Source organism: Gossypium raimondii, chromosome 3 (genome assembly GCF_025698545.1).
Source record: "Gossypium raimondii isolate GPD5lz chromosome 3, ASM2569854v1, whole genome shotgun sequence".
NCBI lineage: Eukaryota > Viridiplantae > Streptophyta > Magnoliopsida > Malvales > Malvaceae > Gossypium > Gossypium raimondii.
This window is the reverse complement of record NC_068567.1, coordinates 12,761,871-12,784,571: the sequence shown is the minus strand read 5'-3', so window position 1 is coordinate 12,784,571 and position 22,701 is coordinate 12,761,871. Positions and strand designations below refer to the sequence as shown.

General features: G+C 30.3%; 1 protein-coding gene across 1 annotated transcript; it reads left to right on the top strand.

Moving 5' to 3' along the window:
• Positions 1–8,919: 8,919 nt before the first annotated feature.
• On the top strand, positions 8,920–11,672 carry LOC105797223 (5'-adenylylsulfate reductase-like 4). Its single transcript, XM_052628125.1, has 4 exons — positions 8,920–9,346; positions 9,988–10,175; positions 10,268–10,392; positions 10,873–11,672. Exons 1-4 carry the CDS (start codon positions 9,149–9,151, stop codon positions 11,160–11,162), a joined length of 801 nt encoding a protein of 266 aa, XP_052484085.1. The 5' UTR covers positions 8,920–9,148; the 3' UTR covers positions 11,163–11,672.
• The last annotated feature ends 11,029 nt before the right edge of the window (positions 11,673–22,701 follow it).

Here is a 22,701-nt window from a genome sequence, read left to right as displayed (position 1 = left end):
CACTTAATACTTATTAATATTCTTGCACTTATTATTTAAGTTGGTGATGGAGCACAAAAGCTAACCTCTCTATGCAAGCCACCAACACAAAGATGCATTGCTGAATTCTGGTTTCCTGCCATCTCTCAATCCACAAATGGAGCACTAATTGGGCTCCTTTCCCGCAAAATCTTTAGTCTCCCATTGGTAGAACACTGTCCAAACGTACATGGAAAAGAGCTGTTCCAAGCCATGCCTGTATTGTTTTAGCAAACCAAGACACTGATAGGGACTGTTCCATTGGCAAAACTCCTAAAAAGTCCCAACTTTCCAGGCTGGTTAAACGAGTCCAAGCTAAACTCGGCGGGGTAGACGTCGTTGTCCATGGCTTTTGCATAGATCAAAACGGCGAAGGAAAATGGGTCTTGATTTGGGTTGGAAACGCAGTGAGTACCCAGGCCAATGCCTGACAAATCCATACGGACATTGGCTATTTCCGGGGCTCACACCAAGGCAGCATCGGCTCCCAAAGTAATGTATGCACCAGGTGTGGAGGGTAGTAAGTACTTGATAGCAGCCCTGTTGGACTTTGTTCCACCCTTGTGTGAAGGGGATTTCAGTTTGGTTAAAATATACCTTAAGTACTGTGCTCTTTACAAATTTCTTTAATTTAGGAATTTAGTTTTTTTTATTCAATTATTAACACTATTTTTTAAAAATTTATTGGTATGATATTTTAAAATAGTAGTAAAATTGAATTTAACATTGTAATAAATTTAAATTTAATAAAATAATTTTAATAATTGAACTTGAATTTTAAAATTTAATAAATAGAAAGATTAAATTTTAAAAATAAAAAAAAAAGTATGGGAGATTTTAATCTTTCAGTTTCTATTGTTTATTAATCTATTGTTATATGATATCTGAAAATGAATTTTAATATTGTTATTGTGATTTCTTTTCTTCATTATTTAAGGAGAAAAAAGAAACAAAAAAAAAAGTTGATTAATTTCGAGGTGGGAAAGAAAAAAAATCATATTTCAATGCCAATGTTTCTCTTTTCGGGATGGATTAAAATTTCTAAATATTTTAAAAAGTCGTATGGATCAGGTCACATTGGTGATGTTCCTCGCCTTTCATTTCTGGGCTTGAAAACGAAAACAAGTCCCAAGCGAATTGGGAATCAAATACACTTTGTTAAAAAAATCTAATTACATCATCATTATATTCATTTTTAATATTTAGTGAAGTAATTAAATTAACTTTGTTAATACAGATACTCGTCTAACTTATAGCAGACACATCCTCATCCTTTGGTTTACTATTTGGATCAAGAGAGGCTTATTGCTTTTGCATTGCTTATGATAGTTCTTATAACCCTTTTTCTCAGTCCATATTATCAATACCATTCGATGCCAACTCAAAGGAACATCATTCGGGATGTATCAAGGCAGATGGTAATTTTGCTAATAGAAAAAAGATGCATGTTTTCACGTTTGAAGCCATCTAGTTCCATGCGTACTCAAACTGTGCCAGCTGTTTACAAAGGCAATTAACCTTAAAACATAACTCACTAACTTGCCTAAACCAAAGACTCCACTTGTGATCTTCCTACGTGTCAAGCAGAGATCTCACTTGGGGATTTTTTATTTATTTATATATAGGTATAGATAGGATATGATTTATGTATTACTTTTTTTTTTCCTTCTTCTGTCCTCCAAATTACTGTTGATAAGTTGTAAGGAGCGATGAACAAAATAAAGGTTTATCGAACAAATAGATCGATTTCATTGGTTTATTGAATAAATATATTGGAATCGATTAACCATGGGTTTAGCTTGTATGTCTTTTGATTTTGTTCATAAGGTAGTTTGGTTTTAGTTTAAACGTACAACAAATCATATAGTAAATTAGGAAAACTTTAATTGGGTCGCGTAAATTAAAAAGAGTTCTGGTTTAGTTATATCTTCTGATTGTAAGATGTCAATTTTAGTAGTGAATTAAGAAATCCCTAATGATGGAAACTTAACCAATTTTAAAGGTACTGGAGCTAACCAATTAGGGGCAAACCTCTATAAATCAAATTGCCCAAACTTCTCTTCCGTTTCCTTATTATTTAAAAAAAATAAAATTTTTTAAAATACCAATTCACCCGTCTTGATTTTTTAAAGCTTCAATGCTTTTTATTGTCCTGACCGACTGGAATTTGCTATGTGAGCTTTGGAATGTAAGAAACAATTAGGTTTTGTATGGGCAATCTCACTTCCCTTCATATTACGCTCAATTATGCACAATCCTTACACAATAACATATGCATACACAACTTGCTCAATAGACCAATCTTGTTACTACAGTAGTGTGATGTACGATAGGCTCCCCCTTGCGCGTGCCAAGTGAAGATAAATGTAGATGCTGCATGGGTTGAGAGGATGCACAAGATTGGGCTCAAGATTGTGGGGTGAGATACAAATGGCATGGTTTTGGGTAGGAGGGTACAAAGGCACTCGATTGCTTCGACTCGACTTGGGCAGAGGCTTATGCAGTGGTTTTGGGCCTCACTTTGGCTAGTGACATGATATTTAGGGAAATTGTTCTAGAAGTATACTCTTATTTTATAACCCCTAAACCTAACCATGTAACGTTTGATTTATCTTTGTTAGGCTAGTTTTTTTGGAGGTTTATTCAATGTTTTTAGACTCTACTTTTACGTATAGACTGACTTACTATGCTGCATGGGCCTAGGTGTTGAGAAAGAGGTTGGATTTGGTGTGGATTACCCCCAGGAGCTTCATGATTTTGCAATCCCGGACATGCTTTGATTTTGTTAAGTGGAATTGCTCGTATTGGGCCTTTTGTTTCTTAAATAAATAGTAATTGATTTTGTTTCCAAAAAGATAGGTTCTAATAATATATTTATTTACTAATTAGCATCCAACTTTAATCTCATTTTAGTCAACTTACTTATTCAAATTTATGTATAAATCTCAAAACTAAACTTTGATACAATGTGCAATTTGATACATGAACTTTGATTTGGTGCAATTATACAAATGAAACGTTGATTGTAGTTCAAATGTATAATTTTAAAGGAATAAATACATCATTTTATTTTTATAGTAAATATACAATTATTTGTATTGCAATATGTATAGCTATATCGATAAATGTGTTAATATTTTATTTATAAAATTACATGTCGAAACCAACTTTTATTTTTTGGAAAAAAAATAGAAATTAGTTGTCGACTTTAAAAAAAATAAAAATTGGGAGTCGCCACCAATCTTTTATTAAGGTGTGATTGGATCACCTAAAAAACGACTTTGGTCTACGAGTTTCAGAAAAACGGATTCGGGAGTCAGTTACGTACAAGGAAGGATTAGCACCCTCGTAACGCCCAAAAATTGGTACCAAATTGATTAATTAATGTCTTAAAGTCGAGAGTTAAAAAAAATGCCATCCTTAATTAAATTAAATTATTTATTAAGACATTCTCATTTTGAAAAAAAGAAAAATATCATACCCAATGCGTTAGGGCACAACATTTTATTCTCTTCAAGATGAGTTAGTCCAAAAAACTCGTGTAATAAAATTAAAGAAAATATCTAATTGTTTAAAATTTATGAAGAAATCGCAGCCCAATACGTTAGGGCACAATTTCCTAAAATCCCAAACATTCAAGATTTCCTTTATTTTTTTAAAAAAAATCTTTGTCTCGAGAAATCAACGTGTCACATCCAATACGTTAGGACACAACATATTGAATTCCCGATGACAAGTTTTATTTTGTTTGATTAAAGAGCAATTATCGATTGTTAGATTTAACGAAGAAAATCGGAACCCAATACGTTAGGGCTCAATCTTCTCGAAAATCCTAAATACGAGTATTATCTCTATTTTGAAAAATTCTATTTTTTAATTCGAGTAAAAAGATGACGTAATGTTATGTTGAATGTATGAATAGATGCCTCTCTAACAAATATCAATAATAAATACAACAATTGTATAAAAATAATATGAATAAATAAATAAATAAATAAAAATAATGACATGCAAAATATCAAATAAAAGAGCAAAATAAAAAATATGAAAACATAAATTGATAAACAAATTATTGAAATAAGCAAAAAACGTATAAAGAAAAGAAAGTGCCTAACCTATACATTGAACCTATGAAGAATAAAAAAAACATGCACACGGATTTACATATGAAATCTAGATTATAAAATTTATATAAAAAAATACATAATGCATTTGTGAAGATAAAGAAAGGTATGAAAATGTATATATACATATAAATTATAAAATATATGTTAAAATAAGTAAGTATTTAAGCATTTTGAAAATAAAAACATAGATATATACTAGTTTATATAAATATAAAAAGAATATTTGTTGGGAAAATATATATATATATATATATAGATAATAAATACATTATCGAAAATAAATATGTGTACATATATAAATATGAAAAATATCAGTTTAAAAAAATAATTATGTACATAAAAAAATAAATATACATATATATATAGATTTTTAAAAAATCATTACATATAAAAGTTAAAAATAGTAATTACATTATTAGAATTAATTAATTAAAAAATAAAAAATAATAAAAAGGACTAAGTTACACTGGAAATGGAAATTAGGGGAGAAATCCGCAAATAAATGAAGTTTAAAGGACCCTATTGAACACGCTAACAATGCAGAGGGGGTGGAAGGGAAATTTTCCCTTCTCCTCTAAAACGGCGCCGTTCAAATTGGACCGAATTGAAATAAAAATAAATTTAAGGGGTAGATTTTAAAAAAATAAAACAAACTCAATTGAAGAAACATTAAAAGGCGGAGGGGCTAAAAGTGTAATTTTCCCCTCCGCACAAAAACACGCAGATCCTAGGCCAGGTCGGGTCGGATTTGGGTCGGCCTCCCCAAAACGACGCCGTTTTAGCGCCTGGGGAGGCCTAATGAAACGACGTCGTTTCAAATAGGCTATTTAAGCCAAAATTAACTCAAAAATTCATTCTCCCTTTCTTTTAAAAAAAAAGCAAAAACCTTTCAAAAAAACTCTCCTCCCCTCTGTTCGTCCGGCCTCTAGTCCGATCATTGGCCACCGCGCCGGCCGCCGATCTCCGGCGCCGGCACCGCCGTCTGTGGTGGCCGGAAAAGGATAAAATCCCCTACCCGATCCTTTCGACCTTTCTAAAATCGAATCCGGGCTCAAAACCTTCAAAATATCAATAGAAATACCCCAAAAGCCCAAGAAACCTTTCGGTTTTCGGCCGTCTATCCTCGGAAACGACTTCCTCGACCGTCCACGACAGCTTGGACTCGAATACATGTATTTTCTATTCTTTTTTTCTTGTTTATTTTATTTGTATGCGAATAATAAAAAAATAAAAAAATGCAGTAACAGTAGATTAAAGTGAAAAAAATGTAAAATATAAACCTTTGATTTGATTTCTGTTCTCTCAATATTGCACTCACTGCTCTGTTTGTTGTGAAAATAATCGTGTTTTTTATTTGATTTTTCGATGCCTATTACAGTGTATTCAATGGCATTTTATAGCCACAATATGATATAAAGAAACAAATCTATTGATATCTTTTGATTTGCAAATCCTTGATTCTCTTGCCATATTCTGTTTATTTCTTGCAGGTGTGGAGATCGTGTTTCGGTGTTTGGCTGCGGCGCTTGAAGATTGGAAACCCTAAGGTTTCTGATAATTTTGGGGCCACTGTAATTTGGGCCTTTAATTTCATTCTGGGCCGTATGTAATTGAGCCTTTTAGTCCCGGGTAAAATCGAGTATTTACATTACATATTGAACCAAAATTTATATATAATTTTGAGATTTATCCCCAAACAATGTGGGTTTTACATTTACTTATATAGTATCTTAATTTTACTTTTATTCTCAAACTAAACATCTTCAAAAGCTGTGTGGGAGTAGCTCGATACCTATGATATTACGTTTATTTCTCCAACCAACATCTTCGAAAATTATAATCAATTAACATTTAAAAAGCTATCCAATTAAAAAATAATTTTAATTATGTAATTCTCATCCAAAATATTATAATATTTATATGTATAATGTTTATTTTTCACTTCATGTGCTAAATTTTAGTATAATTTTATATAATTTATATATATTATATATAGATTTAAAACTCCATCTTTGTTATCTTTTATTACGCAAATAAAAAGGAAAAGCAATGTGTGAATTATAAAGTTGGAAAAGTATTCAAACCCCGATAAAAAACATTATCTTTAAGCTTTGAAAAATATCCATTTATCCTCCGAGCTTTAATTTTAAAATAATTTTAAATAAAATGATCATTTTACTTTTATTAATTACTTATTATTCTATTTATTTTTCTTATTTTCAATCTTTATATTTAATACTTTTCAATTAAAATAATAAGAATATATTTTTATTATTAAGTTTGAATTAAATCACTTTATATTCTAATATAATAATATGTTGATTGAGTCTTAACTTGATTGGCATCAACATTGTTGTCAGTGTAGGACATGGGTTTGAGTACATTGAAGCGTATTATCCTCCTATTTAAGGGTTAGGAATGAGCTATGGGTAGCTCTAGGCATTGTTTCAAAAAAAAGCAGATATGATAAGTACTTATAATGACATTAATGTTTTAAAAAATAAAATAAAGTAATAACATGTTAAGCATAATGTTTTTTTGGCTAATATACTAAAAAAGCCCTTAAACTACTACTTTTTGTTTAAACAAGCCATTAAACTATTTTTGTAGTTAAATAAGCTCCTAACTCATTTTTTTACCCATAAAAGCCCTTGATTTTAATATTAAAGTAATAATATTTAGGAACCCCATGTGATGAACTGATAGTCAAAGTTGTTCACCACCCTAGGTATGGCCTGGGTTTGAGTCGCATTAGTCACGTTGGTTGTTGGGGCTTTGCCCTATTATTGTAATTTACCAAAAAATAAAATATTTTGAATTTCAAGCTCATGTCTTAATTTTCTTGTTGATGCAATAGAAATCATATACACATTTAACATCAACATAAAATTTAAAAGACTAATCAAAATTTTCAAAATAGCGGTTAAGTATGTTATGTGTACAAGCACTTTCATGAAATTTTAAAATTTTATTTTTACCTAATAAACTATTCACATCAGCATTAAATACAAAGAAAAATCATTTGATACAATGACAGTGGAGTTTTTATACTCATAAGCGAGTTAAGGGTTTGTCATATTATAGGGTGTAGTTAAAAAAATTATATAAATAAAAGTGATATTTGTTACACTCTCAACCTGCTTGTAGAGTCTAAAAATTTTACTAACGGTGTATCAAATAATTAACCTAAATGCAAATTAGTTTAAAATTAAAATTAAAGGTTTTCATGGGTAGAAAACCATTGGTTAGGGTCACATTTAATTATAAAAATAATATAAGAACTTATTTAAACAAGGTATAATAATTTGAGGCTTTTTAGTATATTAGCCATGTTTTTCAATTAATATATGTAAGTTTTTTAAGTTACAAGTACAATCACTTTGCAACTACAAAAAAATAGATTAAGAACTCATATATGATTTACATAGAATGAGACTCGAACTTAGAAATTTAGAGTTGTTAAAACCTTAATCTTTCCCGTTAAACTAAGACCTCGTTAGTTTTAAGTTTATTTTTTTAAAAATCCTATCAATTATAATTAAAATATGTTTTGTTTTTTTAAATATATTTATACAAATACATGTTAACCATTTAAATTTTAATTATGTAGTACTTTTGAAATGAATTTTCTTGCTTTTGCTATTTTCTTTGTATTTTAATCAATTTATTTTCCATTAGAACCTAATTAAATAATGATAGCTAATTAATTTTATATAAAATAAATCAATGAATTCATTCAAGGTTAATATGTATGCTTAATATATTATTTGGTATTCGAGTTTGACATTTTTCTCTAATGTGGTATTTGTGTTATTTTTGGTGTGATGTGGCATTTGTATTTGACAATAGTTGTATATTTAGGTACATGAAGGTAACAATGTTAACTTTTTAATGTTTAGTTCGAGTTTTAGGGTGATTTGATGAAAGTTAATTTGTTTAATTTGTCAAATATAGTCGAAGGAAGTGTTTTAATTCAGGTTTTAGGGTCAATTTGATGAAAGTTAACTTCTAATATTATTAGTTAATTATGAATTTTCATCAAATCAACTTTAAAATCAATTAAACACCAAAAAGTAAAATCGTTAACTTTAAATACTAAAATGTATAACTTTTATTAAATATATGTATTATATTAGATAAAAAAACCATAGGTAGCACAGAAGCAAAAAGTGACAAACTTAGGTTATTAAACCTAATATGTAACAAAATTAAATATAATTTTACTTAATTTTAGTTGAAGTTAAATATATATATTTATGGAAAAGTCAAATATCTTTAATTTTATAGCAATTCAATGTATAATTACATTTAAAATTAGAAAATTGAAAAAAAACATAGATGAATAATAAGAAAGATATAATTATCTTTTTTAATTTGCATACTAAAAATAAAATAATAATTACTAGAAATTATAAGACACATAAATGTATGGAAATTACGTATTTAGAATACAAAGTGTGCCTAAAAATAACATATAATAAATAATAAAATGTATAGTTATAAATTAATAATAACACACAAAATATGTACTATATTAATAAAAGAATAGATTAAATTCAAATTTAAACACAAAATACATCAAATTAAGAGTACAAAAAATAAAATTATTTATCATGATATGTCATCAATTTAAGTTGACATCGAGTTAATTGAAGACATCATCTCAATCAATACATACATAATAAAATTAAAATATAAAAAAAAAATCTTGATATAGCAATGAAATGATAATTGATGTTAGGAAACGAAAATCTTGCTATTTACTCAGACTATAAATAATTTTCTTCATTCTTACTAATTTATAAAGCACTGTCTTTGCCCAGAAATCCCATTTTTGTTTCCCACCCTTTCAGTTTCTGACACTATAATCTTTCCACATTAATTCCCAGAATCTACTTTTATCCCTTTCAATATCTCACATCCCATTTTAGTGTTTCTTATATTTAAAAAGATATTCCCACTCCTTTTTCTTTTCTCGGTAATTTTCCGTGAATCACCCATCCATGGGTACCAAGATATGGGAAATGAGGATCCTAATATTGTTTTTGTGGTGGAGGCTAACATGCGCCGTCACCGTTCCCGTTAGGGCTCCGTTGTGTCCCAAGAACTCCGTTTTTGAAGCCGTCTTTGACTTTCGAGACTCTTTTTGCTCCATTCACTCTGATTTTATTGAATCTATTGATTCCGTTGGAGTTACCGAGGTACCTTGATAATTTTGTTTTTTCTTTAATCTGGTTCAATTTTATTCTTTGACTGATTTGATCCTGTGCTGTATATTTCGAGCTAAGTTTAGAGAATTTTTAGTTTGTGCACATTTTAAAGTTTTAAGCTGATAAATATGCAATCAAGGAATTAGGAATGGATTTTAGGTTTTTCATTTTGGCCGCTTATAAGAATGAATCTTTGATCCTGATGCAAATGGAGATATGCCCAGCATTAAGTTGTTTTTGAGGGTCGGATTCTCTGTAAGTCCTGTATTGTTCCCAGTTGGTGTTTTGTCTTCCTATTCTGTCAGGTCGGTTTACAGAGCAAGAGTATCTCGCTAGCTCAAGTGGTAGTATCGAGTCCAACCCTGTGCAAGTTCAGGCACTCCCACTCTTTGAACCCGCTAGAGCTCTTGATAGAATAGGAATATAGAACCTTAATTGGGGACCATATCCAACCCTCATCAAGTTTCTTTAAGTTTTAGTTATTTCTTTCTATGAATTTATTGCATGGGGTCTACAGGCTAAGAGGGATTAACATTCCTGAGACAAGTCCTTGTTAGAATTGCATTGAATTCTGATTATACTCCTTTTTTGGGTACAATTTTTAATTAAATCTTCTCTTTGTCTCTGAATAGGGGGATGAGATTTCATTGCAGAAGGCGCTTAACATGGTTCATAGGAATATTCATGAATATGTAGCAGTGCTTTTCTATGCATCTTGGTGTCCTTTTTCAAGGTCTTTTAGACCAAGCTTCTTGACCCTTTCTTCTTCCTATCCTTCCATTCCTCATTTTGCCATAAAAGAATCGGCTGTCAGGCCAAGGTTTGCTGTTGATTATCTTTCGTTTCGTATTTGCTCATGCTACGAGTGTATTTCTTCTTGAACTAATTAATGGTAGTATTTGATTTCTTCAGCATCCTCTCGAAGTATGGAGTTCATGGCTTTCCTACTCTTTTCCTTTTAAATTCTAAAATGCGTGTTCGTTATCATGGAAACCGGTCTTTTGAATCGCTCAGCACTTTCTATAATGATGTCACCGGTAAGGACTTTGTTTCTTCAACTTATTTTCACTATGGAGATCCATATTATCTCGAGTTAATTTATTTAGTAGCTTGTTTTGAGTTTTTCCTAATGGCATTCATTATTTAGTAGCTTTGTTATGTTATATTTGTTCATGATTCTTTCTGGTTTTAACCAGTGAATTGTGATTGCCTATCTGGTTCTCCATGTATCATGCATTTGGTTGCGTCATTGCACAAGGTTATGGATTCGAGAGGATACAGGTGATAGGACAGTTTTGAACCATAAACCTACTTCATTTTGTCTTTGCTTTTGGTGTATGTAAAGGCTAAAATGTGCCCATCTCATCCCACATAATTTTATCCATGCGATTGCAATTCTCTTCATGAGACTGTATAATCCTATAGGATGAAGCAAATTTAGATAAAATAAGTTAAACAATGACAATTAACTTACCTATCTTGTTTAGGTTTCTAATGAGTATTGCATTGTTCTATAGGCTTTCAGATAAAATCTCTGGGTAAAACATTGCGGGACAAAACCAGACATGTACTAAAGCATGAGAAGCATAAAAGCTCTGAGCAAGAGAGCTGGTCATTCTCATGGGCAAGATCTCCACAGAATTTGCTTAGACAAGAGACCTATTTGGCCTTAGCCACCACATTTGTGCTTTTCAGATTGCTTTACCTATTTTATCCAACTTTGCTGGTATTTGCTCGCTTCACTTGGAAACGGATCAACCGAGATGTAAAGTTGGGAACCATGTTGGAACATCCTTTGCTGATCTGAAACGAACAATTGGGTTGAATTCCCTGAAAGAGAAGCAACTTGCAAAGGTGCAATGAATGCTAGAGCATCTTGCTACTGCTGCGATCGGCAATGCCAATGAGTGGATCTTGCTGAGTCTTTAGCCGGTGTGGGACAGGTATTTGTTTTTCCTCTAGAAGTTTGGTTGCAATCTCTTGGAAGCAAGAGCCTTTTTGTTTCATATTTTTATCCAAAGCAACATTGGTATTTAATTTGTGAATCATGTCAGTGCATCTTGGGCATTTAATACTTAATTTTCATTTGTAATATGATTTAGAATACATCTTTGCCTTGCCTGTATGTAAGCGGCACTGCAACTCCTGAATAGGCAGTCATCAAGCATAAGCCATTTAGCACTGCAATATTTGATTTATGTTTATTTATTTGTTACTTTTTACTTTCTAGTGTTAGAAAACGCACCTTGTATATGTCTTATGATTTTAAAAAAATTAGTTAGGTAATTAATATAAAGTAATATTTCTCTTTAAAGCATTTGGACTGTACTATTTTTTTATGTTGTAAATTAATATTCTCTTTTCTTTTTTCTTGTATAATCAATAAATTGACTATAATTTTCGTAGATAATATATAACTAATATTATATTTGGTTACATAATTTATTATTTATAAAAATTATATAATAAATTAATAAAATTTGATATTGAGAACTAAAATAATATAATATTGTCTTACTACCTAGTTAATGAAAAAAAGCAATACTTTAAATATAAGATAATATAAGTTTTAACATTTTTATGTGTTATGATATAAATTGATTTAACAAACTTCTTTTAAAAATTATAATCTTATTTATTATTATGATAAATTTTATTAAATAAATTTAGTTAAACAAATATTTTAGAAAAATTATAATTTTGAGAAATTTTATAATAGCAATAAAATAACGAAATATAAAAGGCGTGTTTAAAAAAATCAATGAAATCTCTTTCAATTTTTACATGTCTTAAAATTTAACCAATGTTGAGCATTAGAAATTGATGGCAATATTGACGACCCATCAACAAAATAAAATTATTTTAGAAAAATAAGTACATTGGTTTATTTTGAGATTATAGAAAACATAAAAAATGCAATTTGCCATGTCCTTGTCAAGATATGTAAATTCTTCCAAATCTTTAATATGGGATAGACTTTTAACCGCATTTGATTTATTTATCAAAATATGATTGGATTTGTTATATTCCCACCTCAATTAAAACGCGTGGCAATATAAAAAATAACTGAAGAGATCTTTAACACATTCTCCTCAACCATCATTTCCTCTTTTAAAATCCTCTCATCATCCTCCACCTTTATTTTTCTGACATTTGGCTTCACCAATCTTACTCTCACACTCATTGATATTGTGCACCATCAGATCTAATGTCGATTAAAATTTTAAACCACCATTTTCCTCAGTTTGATTAGATTACTTGACTAATTTAAATTGTTTGCTTAATTGACTTGTGCAAATTAAAAAATAAGAACAAAAATATAACAAAATTATTAATCTTGATTTTATGATACAAGTTGATGTTGATTTTTTATTTAAAATATAAAATAGTAAATTATTTTACAATTAAAGTTAATAAATGCATTATTTTATTATTATGTTAACAGTAAATTAATTTCTAAAATCTCGCTTACCTTTGAAATATTGAAACTTCATACATTATAAAAATTTTAATTTATAATTTTTATGAACCTATTGTTTTATCATTTATAATTCAAATTTAAAGGATTTATTCAAAATCATCGTGTATTTGTTTTTTTTAAATTAATGACAGTCAAAATTAATAATATAAAAACAACAAATAGATTATTTATAAGTAGGAATTTGAAAAAAAAATGGTCAAAAACAAACAATAATTAATATTTTATATTAGAAAAATATTTTTTGTCTCCTTGAAAATAACAAAAATAGCAGTAATTATGAAAGTGAAATTGGGGTGTTAGATGGCTAGGGTGGTGCAAATCCTTTGGGGATGCTATCAATTTGTTCAAGCAAACCCACCCACTATAAAGAAACACAAAAGAAGAGACTGAAACCAAAACCAGAAATAAATGTACCAAAGAAAGGGAGTGATATAAGCAAAAGAAGATGCAAATAATCTGAAAACCCAATCTTGGGATGAAAATTAATATATGCCTCCAGAACAAAGCCATCAAGAAACCCATACTGATTCTTGCAGCCGAAAGGAGAGGCACTCTTTCTTTACTTTTTAAGAAGACTATCCACACAGAGAAGAGACACTGATGAACGGAGGGTATGAGATGTATTTATAGGGAAGCATGGAGAACTAAACCCTAATATGGTTACGCCTCAGCCGACCACCTTCGTTCTTGGGCCTATGTCAGCCCATCCTCTGTTTCCCCAATCAATCCAAACCCCCAAAAGTTAAAATTCCCGGAAATAGAATATATCCAATTGTAAATAATTAGTTTTTTATTTTAAAATTTTATATAACATTTCAGAAAAAAAGTAAAATAAATAATATAAATATTTAATTTCTAGAATTAAGATAATATAAATTAAGAACAAAAATAAGTTAAATGTTTAAAATAAACTTAAATTAACCCAACATGGATATAAAAAAATAAACTTAAATTAATTGTTAATATTCATTAAAATGATAAAAATTTAGAATTTAAAAATTGAATTTATGATGTCAATTTTCATATATTCAATATTTAAAATATTTTATTAATTTTATTTTAGAAAATAAAACTAATAATTAATTAAAATATGCAATATCTTGAAAATTCAAGTTTACTTTAATTATAATGTCAATTGCAATATTAGCATAACAATAATGGTATAATAATATTACACATTTTGTATAACAAAGCTAATAATTTTTATACTCTTTGTGTTCATACAATTGTTGTAATACGTATAATAATACGAATGGGGACTAAGAGAAAGAAAATAAGTATAATCCGTAGGTAAAAGAAAATAGTTATAATTCGTATGGTAATAGAATTTTTATTTATTAAGTAAATATAGTATAAGAATTAAATAGATTTTTTATAGTTGTTAATGTTAATAAAATTATGATTTTCGTATTTAAGAATTATGTGTATATATATCAGAAATCAAATGTAAATAAAAATATTTTAATATAATATTAATTTTAAAACTCCCAGACAAAGATAATATATATAATATTAATTACCATAAATTCAAATCTGAACATAAATAAAATTGTTTAATAGAATTAAATGCAATTTCAAAGTAATCAATACAATTAACCCATAACTCAATATTTCTGCATATGCTCCCATACTTTCTTTTATATGTGTTTGATTCTCTGTTTTTCAATTGTTTTATTTCAAACTTATATCAAAGTGTGAAAAGTTTAAAATGCCACTTAGTTAACCATTTTATATATAGTATAGATAGAAATAAAATAAAATAATTGCAATGGTTTAACTTACGGATATATATTTGTATTTATTAATAATAGATCATTTTATGACAAGTATACAACATACAATAATTCAATAAACACAATTTAAATTTAATGGTTGTTTAACATACTAGAAATTCTATCACATGTGTATATGTGTTGAAATCACGTATTTAGTACATGCATGATTTTAAAAATAACATGCAATGTGGGTGAAACAATTTGTTTAATAGCATTGAAATGTATAAAATATTAAAATAAAACTTTAGTTAAAGTGATAAAGAATATATTTTATAAATGTTGGTGGCATGAATTCAAATGTCAACATTTGTAATAGGTCTGCTCTATATAGCACATTTCTTTTTTATCAGTCTGCTCTGTGTAGCACGTCCTTTTTAGGGTTTTTTTTTCTTTTTGTTTCTTATATTGTGAAAATTGTTATGGTAATTTTAGTAGGGTTTGTTGAGAATGAGATGGCGGGCCTGAGAAGATGAAGCATGGCAGTTGTATGGTGTTTGATTTATGTCTAGTTGGTGTTTCCTTACAAGAAGTGTTTTTAATGGTGAACCGGGAGAGATTTAAAACCAACTAGAGGACTTTGGCAAAGAGACCCACTTAGCTCTTATCTTTTCGTGATATGCAACGAAGGGCTATCCTCTCTGATGAGACTGGTGAACAAGGATGGGCTATTAATAGGAGAAAAGATTTGTTGTAAAAGGCCAGAGATTTCTCACTTACTTTTTACGGATGATTGTGTCCTTTCTGGGGCAACGATGGTTTTGAAACACATTTTGAGAAAATATGGAAGTTGTTTGGGACAATGCATCAACTTTGACAAATCGTTGATTTTTACAGCAATAATGTCTAGAATCAGGATAGAGATTAAATCTCGGAAGTTTTGGAAATAATATACTCTTCGAATCCAAAAAGGTATTGGGAGCTCCCTAATATGGTGGGTCGAAACAATTCATAATTAATTCAACAGATGAAACTTGCAAATGAAGAGAAGTAGTTGTAAATAATACATAAAAGCAAAACAATTCATAAATGCTCAAAATATATTTACTTCATGAATTCAGTTAAATAATCCAAATATATCTTACTTCTCCTTTGGGTAGATACTAGAGTTATCCATAGGCCGCTCACCCGAAAAATAAGAGGGTTTGGACAAAAATATGGACCCAAAATATGTGCTTGGAGAACAAACGAGGTTCGTTTTCTAAATGGGTCGGGCCGAATACATGTCTAAAATAAGAAAAGTAAGGAATAACTGATAACTCTCCACTAAAGTCACTAAAGAGTAATTTGCCTTAAGCCCCCAAAGCTCCATCGATTGAAAAATCTCAAGCAACTTTTCTCTTCTCCACTGCTCCACCGCCAATTTGACTATCGCCACCCTTTCTTACTACAGTACTCAACTGGTCCGACACCTCTCCTCCGTCGCCCACCTCTTTTCTTCTTCTCTTTGCATCTTTGACTGTGAAATTTGATGTTAGTTTGTGTATGCTTTTTATAATTACTTGTCTCGTTTACTTTTCCTTTTTCAATCTGTTGTTTGCATTTAACAATATTAAATAATGCAACTGCTGGAAGATGATGATAGTGGCATGACTCATAGTTGATTAGTCACTGCTTAGTTGTGGTTGGTTTATCCTTTTATCACAAAAAATATTGAAAATCTTATAAAGAATCAGTCATCCTTATTCATTTAATTTTAAGTACTACTAAAATATTTTAATAAGGGAATATAAAAGCATTTTTAAATATGAGAAGTAAAATTAAAATGGATGAAATCATGGGCATGATCATTTCTAAGCTTGGTCCATGTAATTAAATATTGAAGGGTCGATTATTTTCATTTTAGTAAAATTTTGGATAAGTTGAATAATGTTTTGCATATAATAATTTGATTGGAACATAGAATTTTAATGTTTACCCAAATATATTGATAAATAGTAGATGATAAAGTTGTTTTTGATAAAGATAGACTCAATATTCCACCGAATGAAAGTTGAATGAAAGTTAATGGGAATGGGTTAATATTTTTTTGGAGAACTTGAAAATGTGAATGATGGTGGTGAATGAATTTGTGTATTAATTGAGTTTTTACAATTTTAGGACTTTGAGTTTTTATGATAATGGCTAGTTAAAACACTCCAATACTTGTGGATGATGGGTTTAATGAATATGAAAGTTCTCTCAAACGTCAAAAGCCTACTACTTCAAAGGTGTGTGATAAAATAACAAAGCTTTAATGTAAGAACAAAGACGAATTGAAGGCACAATGTAATCATTATAAGAGTATCTTCTCTGCTAAATCTTATAGTGGAATTTCCCATTTAAGACATCATCTAAATAGTCGTTTGAAAAAAAATTTAATAAGGATATCACTCAATACACTATAGCCATTCAACCATCCTTAGGGGGGGTCCATCTATAAAAACCTAAAAGTTTGATGTTGATGAGTGTCGTCAAGCTATTTCTACTTTTCTTGTGTGTGGAAAACATTCATTTAAACATTTGAAGAATCGGGATTTAGATACATGATGAGTATTTTTAGTCTTAATTTTAAGAATATAAGTAGAAAAACAACTACTACGAATTTCCTAATGTATTATGCAAAAGAGAGAGATCATATTAAAGAAGAGTTGGTTAAACCACCTGGTTTAATTTGTCTAACTTCTGATAATTGCAACTCTGAGCATACCAATGATGAATACATTTGCATTGCTAATCATTGAGTTGACAAAGATTGGAAGCTACAAAAGAGAATCATAAGGTTTAGAGCTTTATCTCTTCCATATGATGGTTTGTACATTGTGTTGAAAAAACAGATTTGGAAAATGCAGCGGAAAATAAATTTAGGGAGAAACCAGAGTTTTAAATTTTTTTTCCAAAACAAGATCTTGGTTGCGATATCTACAGTAATAAACACTTAATCAAAATTATACCTTTTCGATTCGTCTAGAATGAGTGTTTCGACCGAGTAGTTTTCTCTGCTATCTTCAAGCTCACGTTTGCCGAGTGTGGGCTCGTTTCAAATCAAAAAAAAATTTTCACAAAAATTATCAATGGGGTAATTTTGCAATTTCTCTAACTATTTGGGTCAAGTTGTAAATTAGAAAAATATCTCTAGAAATTTTCTAGAATAATCTCTTCAGAGAATTTTCTCTCTACAACTTTCTCTTGAATTCAAGTGCGTGTAAATAATGACCCAAGACTCTCTTTATATAGGGAGAGTTTAGAGAGTTCAACTATAATTAAACTAGAGGTGATCATGGGCCGGGCCGGACTTGGACAAAATTTTATGCCCGTTTTCTAGGCCCAGGCTCTGCTCGAAATATGAGCCTAAAAATTTGTCTAAGCCCGGCCCGAAAGAAAATTGCTAAGCCCGAGCCTGGCTCGGCCCATATTAAATTTTACAACACCAAAATAGCATCAAAAACCTGCAAAACATAATCAACTAACCAGAATATGTATACATTAACCATCACACTAAAGTGGACAAGTGGTTTCAACTTTCAATTAATTAAACTTGACCAAAACAAAGTCATTTAGAAATTTATTGTATAGATATGAATCATCAATAATAAATTTTTAAACCGGTACAGTTGGTATAGTGTTACTGTTAAAATAATAAAAAAGGATATTAAACCTAAATTTGTCAATAGAATTAAATTCACTTTCAAAACATAAAACTTTTAAACCAAGAGCTCAAACACCTAAATGTGGGGATAGTTTTTTTTCTTGAAAGCAAAATGAAAAAGTTGAAGTCTTCTAAAATATAAAGCATGAGTCATAATATAATGATTTTTGCAAAGACATGGCATGGATTATGAAAAATTATTCTATACACTATCACTTTCATAAAAAAACCTTTAATGTAATTAAATGGATGTTGTTACAACCTATAAGGATGATTCAATAGTAAAATTTATATAAAAATCCATAAAAGATTTAAAATGTAAATAACATCTGGAAATTCTCAAGAAATTTGTTTAATATGCATATGTAGATCCTTAGACGGGTTAAATTAAAGCTTGAATCTGATCACCACATTTGAATTCAATATTGTGACCAAATACAACCTTAAGACAGAATACTTGATAAGAAATGGTCTTGCAGTTGGCGTATTAGTAATTAGTCCTAACATCCATGGCTAGTTATCCTAACTTTGCATGCAAAGGTAATTGTAAACAAGAGAGTGGCATGCAATCCATGTAAAACTGTAAAGATTGCTATTCCTAAAGAACATTATATTTCTCAAACTTCTTATCTCCCTATACAATGAGATGATACAGTGTATACTTCTCAAGAGCAACAAAGGGAATAACTCAATTCATTCCAGTAAGGTTTATGATCACCTTCTAGTTGCTAATTGCCATATCCCAAATCCCAAAAATCAGAGGTTGGCAGAATTTGGAGAGGAAGTGTAAGGGAGACATCAGATTAATTCCTACTTCATAGAATAGTTTTGTTAGGTAGTCACCAAGTTTAGCTATCTACAGCAGGATTCAAACAACTGGGTTGAAATAACTCACAATATATGTAGGTTTCATTAACATTTTTACCAGCAATAATAGAAACGACAAGTTCTCAAAATTTTGAATTGAACTACCTTTAAGAGAATATCCAACTCCTCATTATGTTCCTCTTGCCATTCATCCAAAGATCAAACTTCAGGTTATTTACATGGATATGAACTTGTTTCTATATTACAGAATTCAGACCAAGAATCCTCCAAAACCAGAAAGTGTAACATAATGCTGAAGAATGCATTTTCTACAACTCAGAGGTTATCTAGACTAGTCTTAACAAATAGCACTAGCTTTCACGCATACATCAAGATAAATAGTTGCACTCATAAAAACAATCAGCTAATTGTAATTTCAAATGCCCAGAAAGCTTCAAAATAGCATTTTCAGGATTCAAACTATAGAATAATGCACACCAACTGAACATATTCATCAAAATTAAGAAAAAAATAGCCAGCCACCTTTTAATAAGATAAAACTTCTGGGCTAAGAGAATAGCAAAAGCTGCACCTTTCTTTTTTATTTACAATCCAATTCCAAACAAATAATAATTACAAAAATGAACTAAAAAAAAAAGAAGAACAAGAAAAAAGAAAGAAATACCAGACTTACGCAAATTCTTATTGACGAAATACCACCAGGGCTAGCTACTAGATTCTGGAATTTGGGATTTTGAATCTTGATTCTGGAATTGGGTGGAGGTGGTGAGTTAGGGCTTAGGGATTTTGAAGCTTGATTTTGGAATTGGGAAAAAAGGGAGGGCACGATCTGAGTTAGGGTTTAGGGATTTTGGATCGGTGAAGGTGATGACTGATGACGGAAGTGAAAAAATATATATTTAATATATTTGGTTAAAAATAAAAATATATATTTAATATATAATTCGGGCCGGGCCGGGCTCGAGCAAAAAATTTTTACTTGAGGCCCGACCCGTTTTCTAAACGGGCCTCATTTTTTTGCCCGAACCCATATTTCAGGCCTATATTTTTACCCGAATCCTCTCATTTTTCGGGCAGGCCGTCGGGCCGGACCGGGTAGCAAACCCATGATCACCACTAGATTAAACTCAATCACTTTAATATTAAATTAATATTAAATATTATTAAAATAATAAAATGTTTATTTTGTAGAAAAACATTAAATTAAATTTAATATTAAATTAATAAAATACTATTAAGATAAGTATTAAATTAAATTAAATATTAAACTATTAAAATAATATTATTTTTGGAATAATTAATTTGAAATCAAATTCTCTAGTAGGGTCCCAATAGGAGTGTAACTCTTCCACTGCTCAACCATTGATGACCAACCGTTGCTGGCCACTAGGACGCCGCCGTAGCAGCCACTGGCACTGTCGTATCCGATGATGCAGGTGCGACACCCTCACGGCACCCCGAGCTAGTTCAGCTACTACCGGTTTAGTCTGATTCAATGACGACTCGATTGGTTCAGTCTAGCCACTAGTTAGACCGTAGGCCCGATTTCACATACCAGGCCCGGTTCGACAAGTTTTTGGGTCTTGGTCTTGGTTTTTGGCTCCCAAGCCCAATTTACGATCTCAAGTCCAATTTTCAAGTTCAATTACCCATTGGGCCAATTGCTTGCCTTGAAAATTAATTTCTAAAAATATCATATTAATTTTAATTAATTTGATTAAATTAATTTTACATGATCAAAATTAATTTAATTTCTAAAAATATCATATTAATTTTAATTAATTTGATTAAATTAATTTTACATGATCAAAATTAATTTTCCCAAAAATCACTTAGATTTTCTAAATTAATTTTTTAAGAAAATTCTTTAATCAAATTCTCTAGTTAAACAATTCTCACGACCGCCTAACTTAATTCCACATCGAATAAATCGACTCAATTAAATTATTTCTAAAGTCGTAAATTGTCTTCTAATTCAAAGACAGTTCGATTAAGCTTTTGTTGAGTTAGCAGAGGGACCAATCAGACATATACAATTAGGCTCTAGTGATTGTAATTATGTCTAGAAGCATCGTTCCGATAATTCGCAATTACTTAATCATAGAGTTAGTCCTCAAGAAGTACCATGATTGAAAACTCCTCATTGTATACTCTTTACGAAAACAACTCATCGAACTGTTGTGTCCAAATTACCTCGTCATGTATGTGTTACCCTCATATAATATCCTTGATTCCTTTGAGTTAACTCTGTTTACTCAATACAATCCTATTTTATCTCATTGGCACCATTGTGTCTTCTTAATGATTAATATGATCACTGTCAACAAATGACTGTGATAAATTGCTTATTCGAGAATGAGCAACCCGTGGCCACATTTCATATTTATCAATAACATAATGCCAATGAGAGGATATGGTGAACTCTTTAATTGAGCTATGAATTCCATTGTTGCTAGTAAAACCATGCCATACACAAGTCATGTACCCAACATACCAACTATGGGCTTGATCATCTTTAGAGCATAAGCCTCCACTTATATCAAAGCATATGAGTTGCATATGCATGGCCAGTGACTAACTCAGGATTTAGGTAAATCACACCATGATTGTCACAAGTGAATTAATCCACAAACGGATTCAGAATTAATTCACCTTGGGTCCAGTCCAATGTATCTTTCTACCAATGAATACATCTATATCTCTACTCGTGGAATCAACTGTTTTCATAGTCAAGATTAGTCATCTCCCCAATTGGAATTGTAGACGACATAATAATCCTTCTCGGTGTTTGAATCAAATGCTCACTTCGATTCTGTTACGGGATTATAGACTTGTTTAGATTATCTACTGAAATAAGTTGTCTTTCTCGCAATATAAATGTTCTTACAATGCCACTTATCTTCAGTTTGGACTTAAACAATCAATGAGCTAATATTTTCTTGTCACAATTTCACTACACGTGCAAAATATAAAAAGATATAAATATAAAAGACATAATAGTGAAATGTGAAATTAACTTTATTTATTTATTTATCGTTCAAATAAATAGAAAACAATTACATGTTTACTACAATATGGACACATTTCCCAAAAATCTCCCATTTGCCCTAGTGAAGTAAATGTGTCATGTTTCGCATTCCCATATCCTCGACATGCATGTTAAAACTCCTAATTACAATAGTCTTAGAAAATAAATCCATAAGGTTTTTTTAGAAGCTATTTTCATCACATATACAATTCTTTTGGCTACTGCCTTTCGTACCAAGTAATACTTTTGATCAATGTGTTTTGTCCTTTTGTGACTTCTCATTTCCTTGGTATTTGCTATTGCAGCACTGTTATCACTATACAGTGTTATAGCTTTTTCTATACCAGGAATAACTTCAAGTTCGGTTAAGAACTTTTGAAGCCATATTGTTTCTTTCGTTGCCTCAGAAGCAGTCACATATTCGGCCTCTATAGTATAGTTAACAGTGCAAGTTTGTTTTACACTTCGCTATACTATGACTCTATGGCTTAGAATGAATACATTTCTCGATATTGATTTCCTCGAATATTTACAGGTTTAAAAGTCTGAGTCTGTGTATCTAACAAGAGTAAGGTCCTCCCTAGAATACACAAGCATATAGTCCCTAGT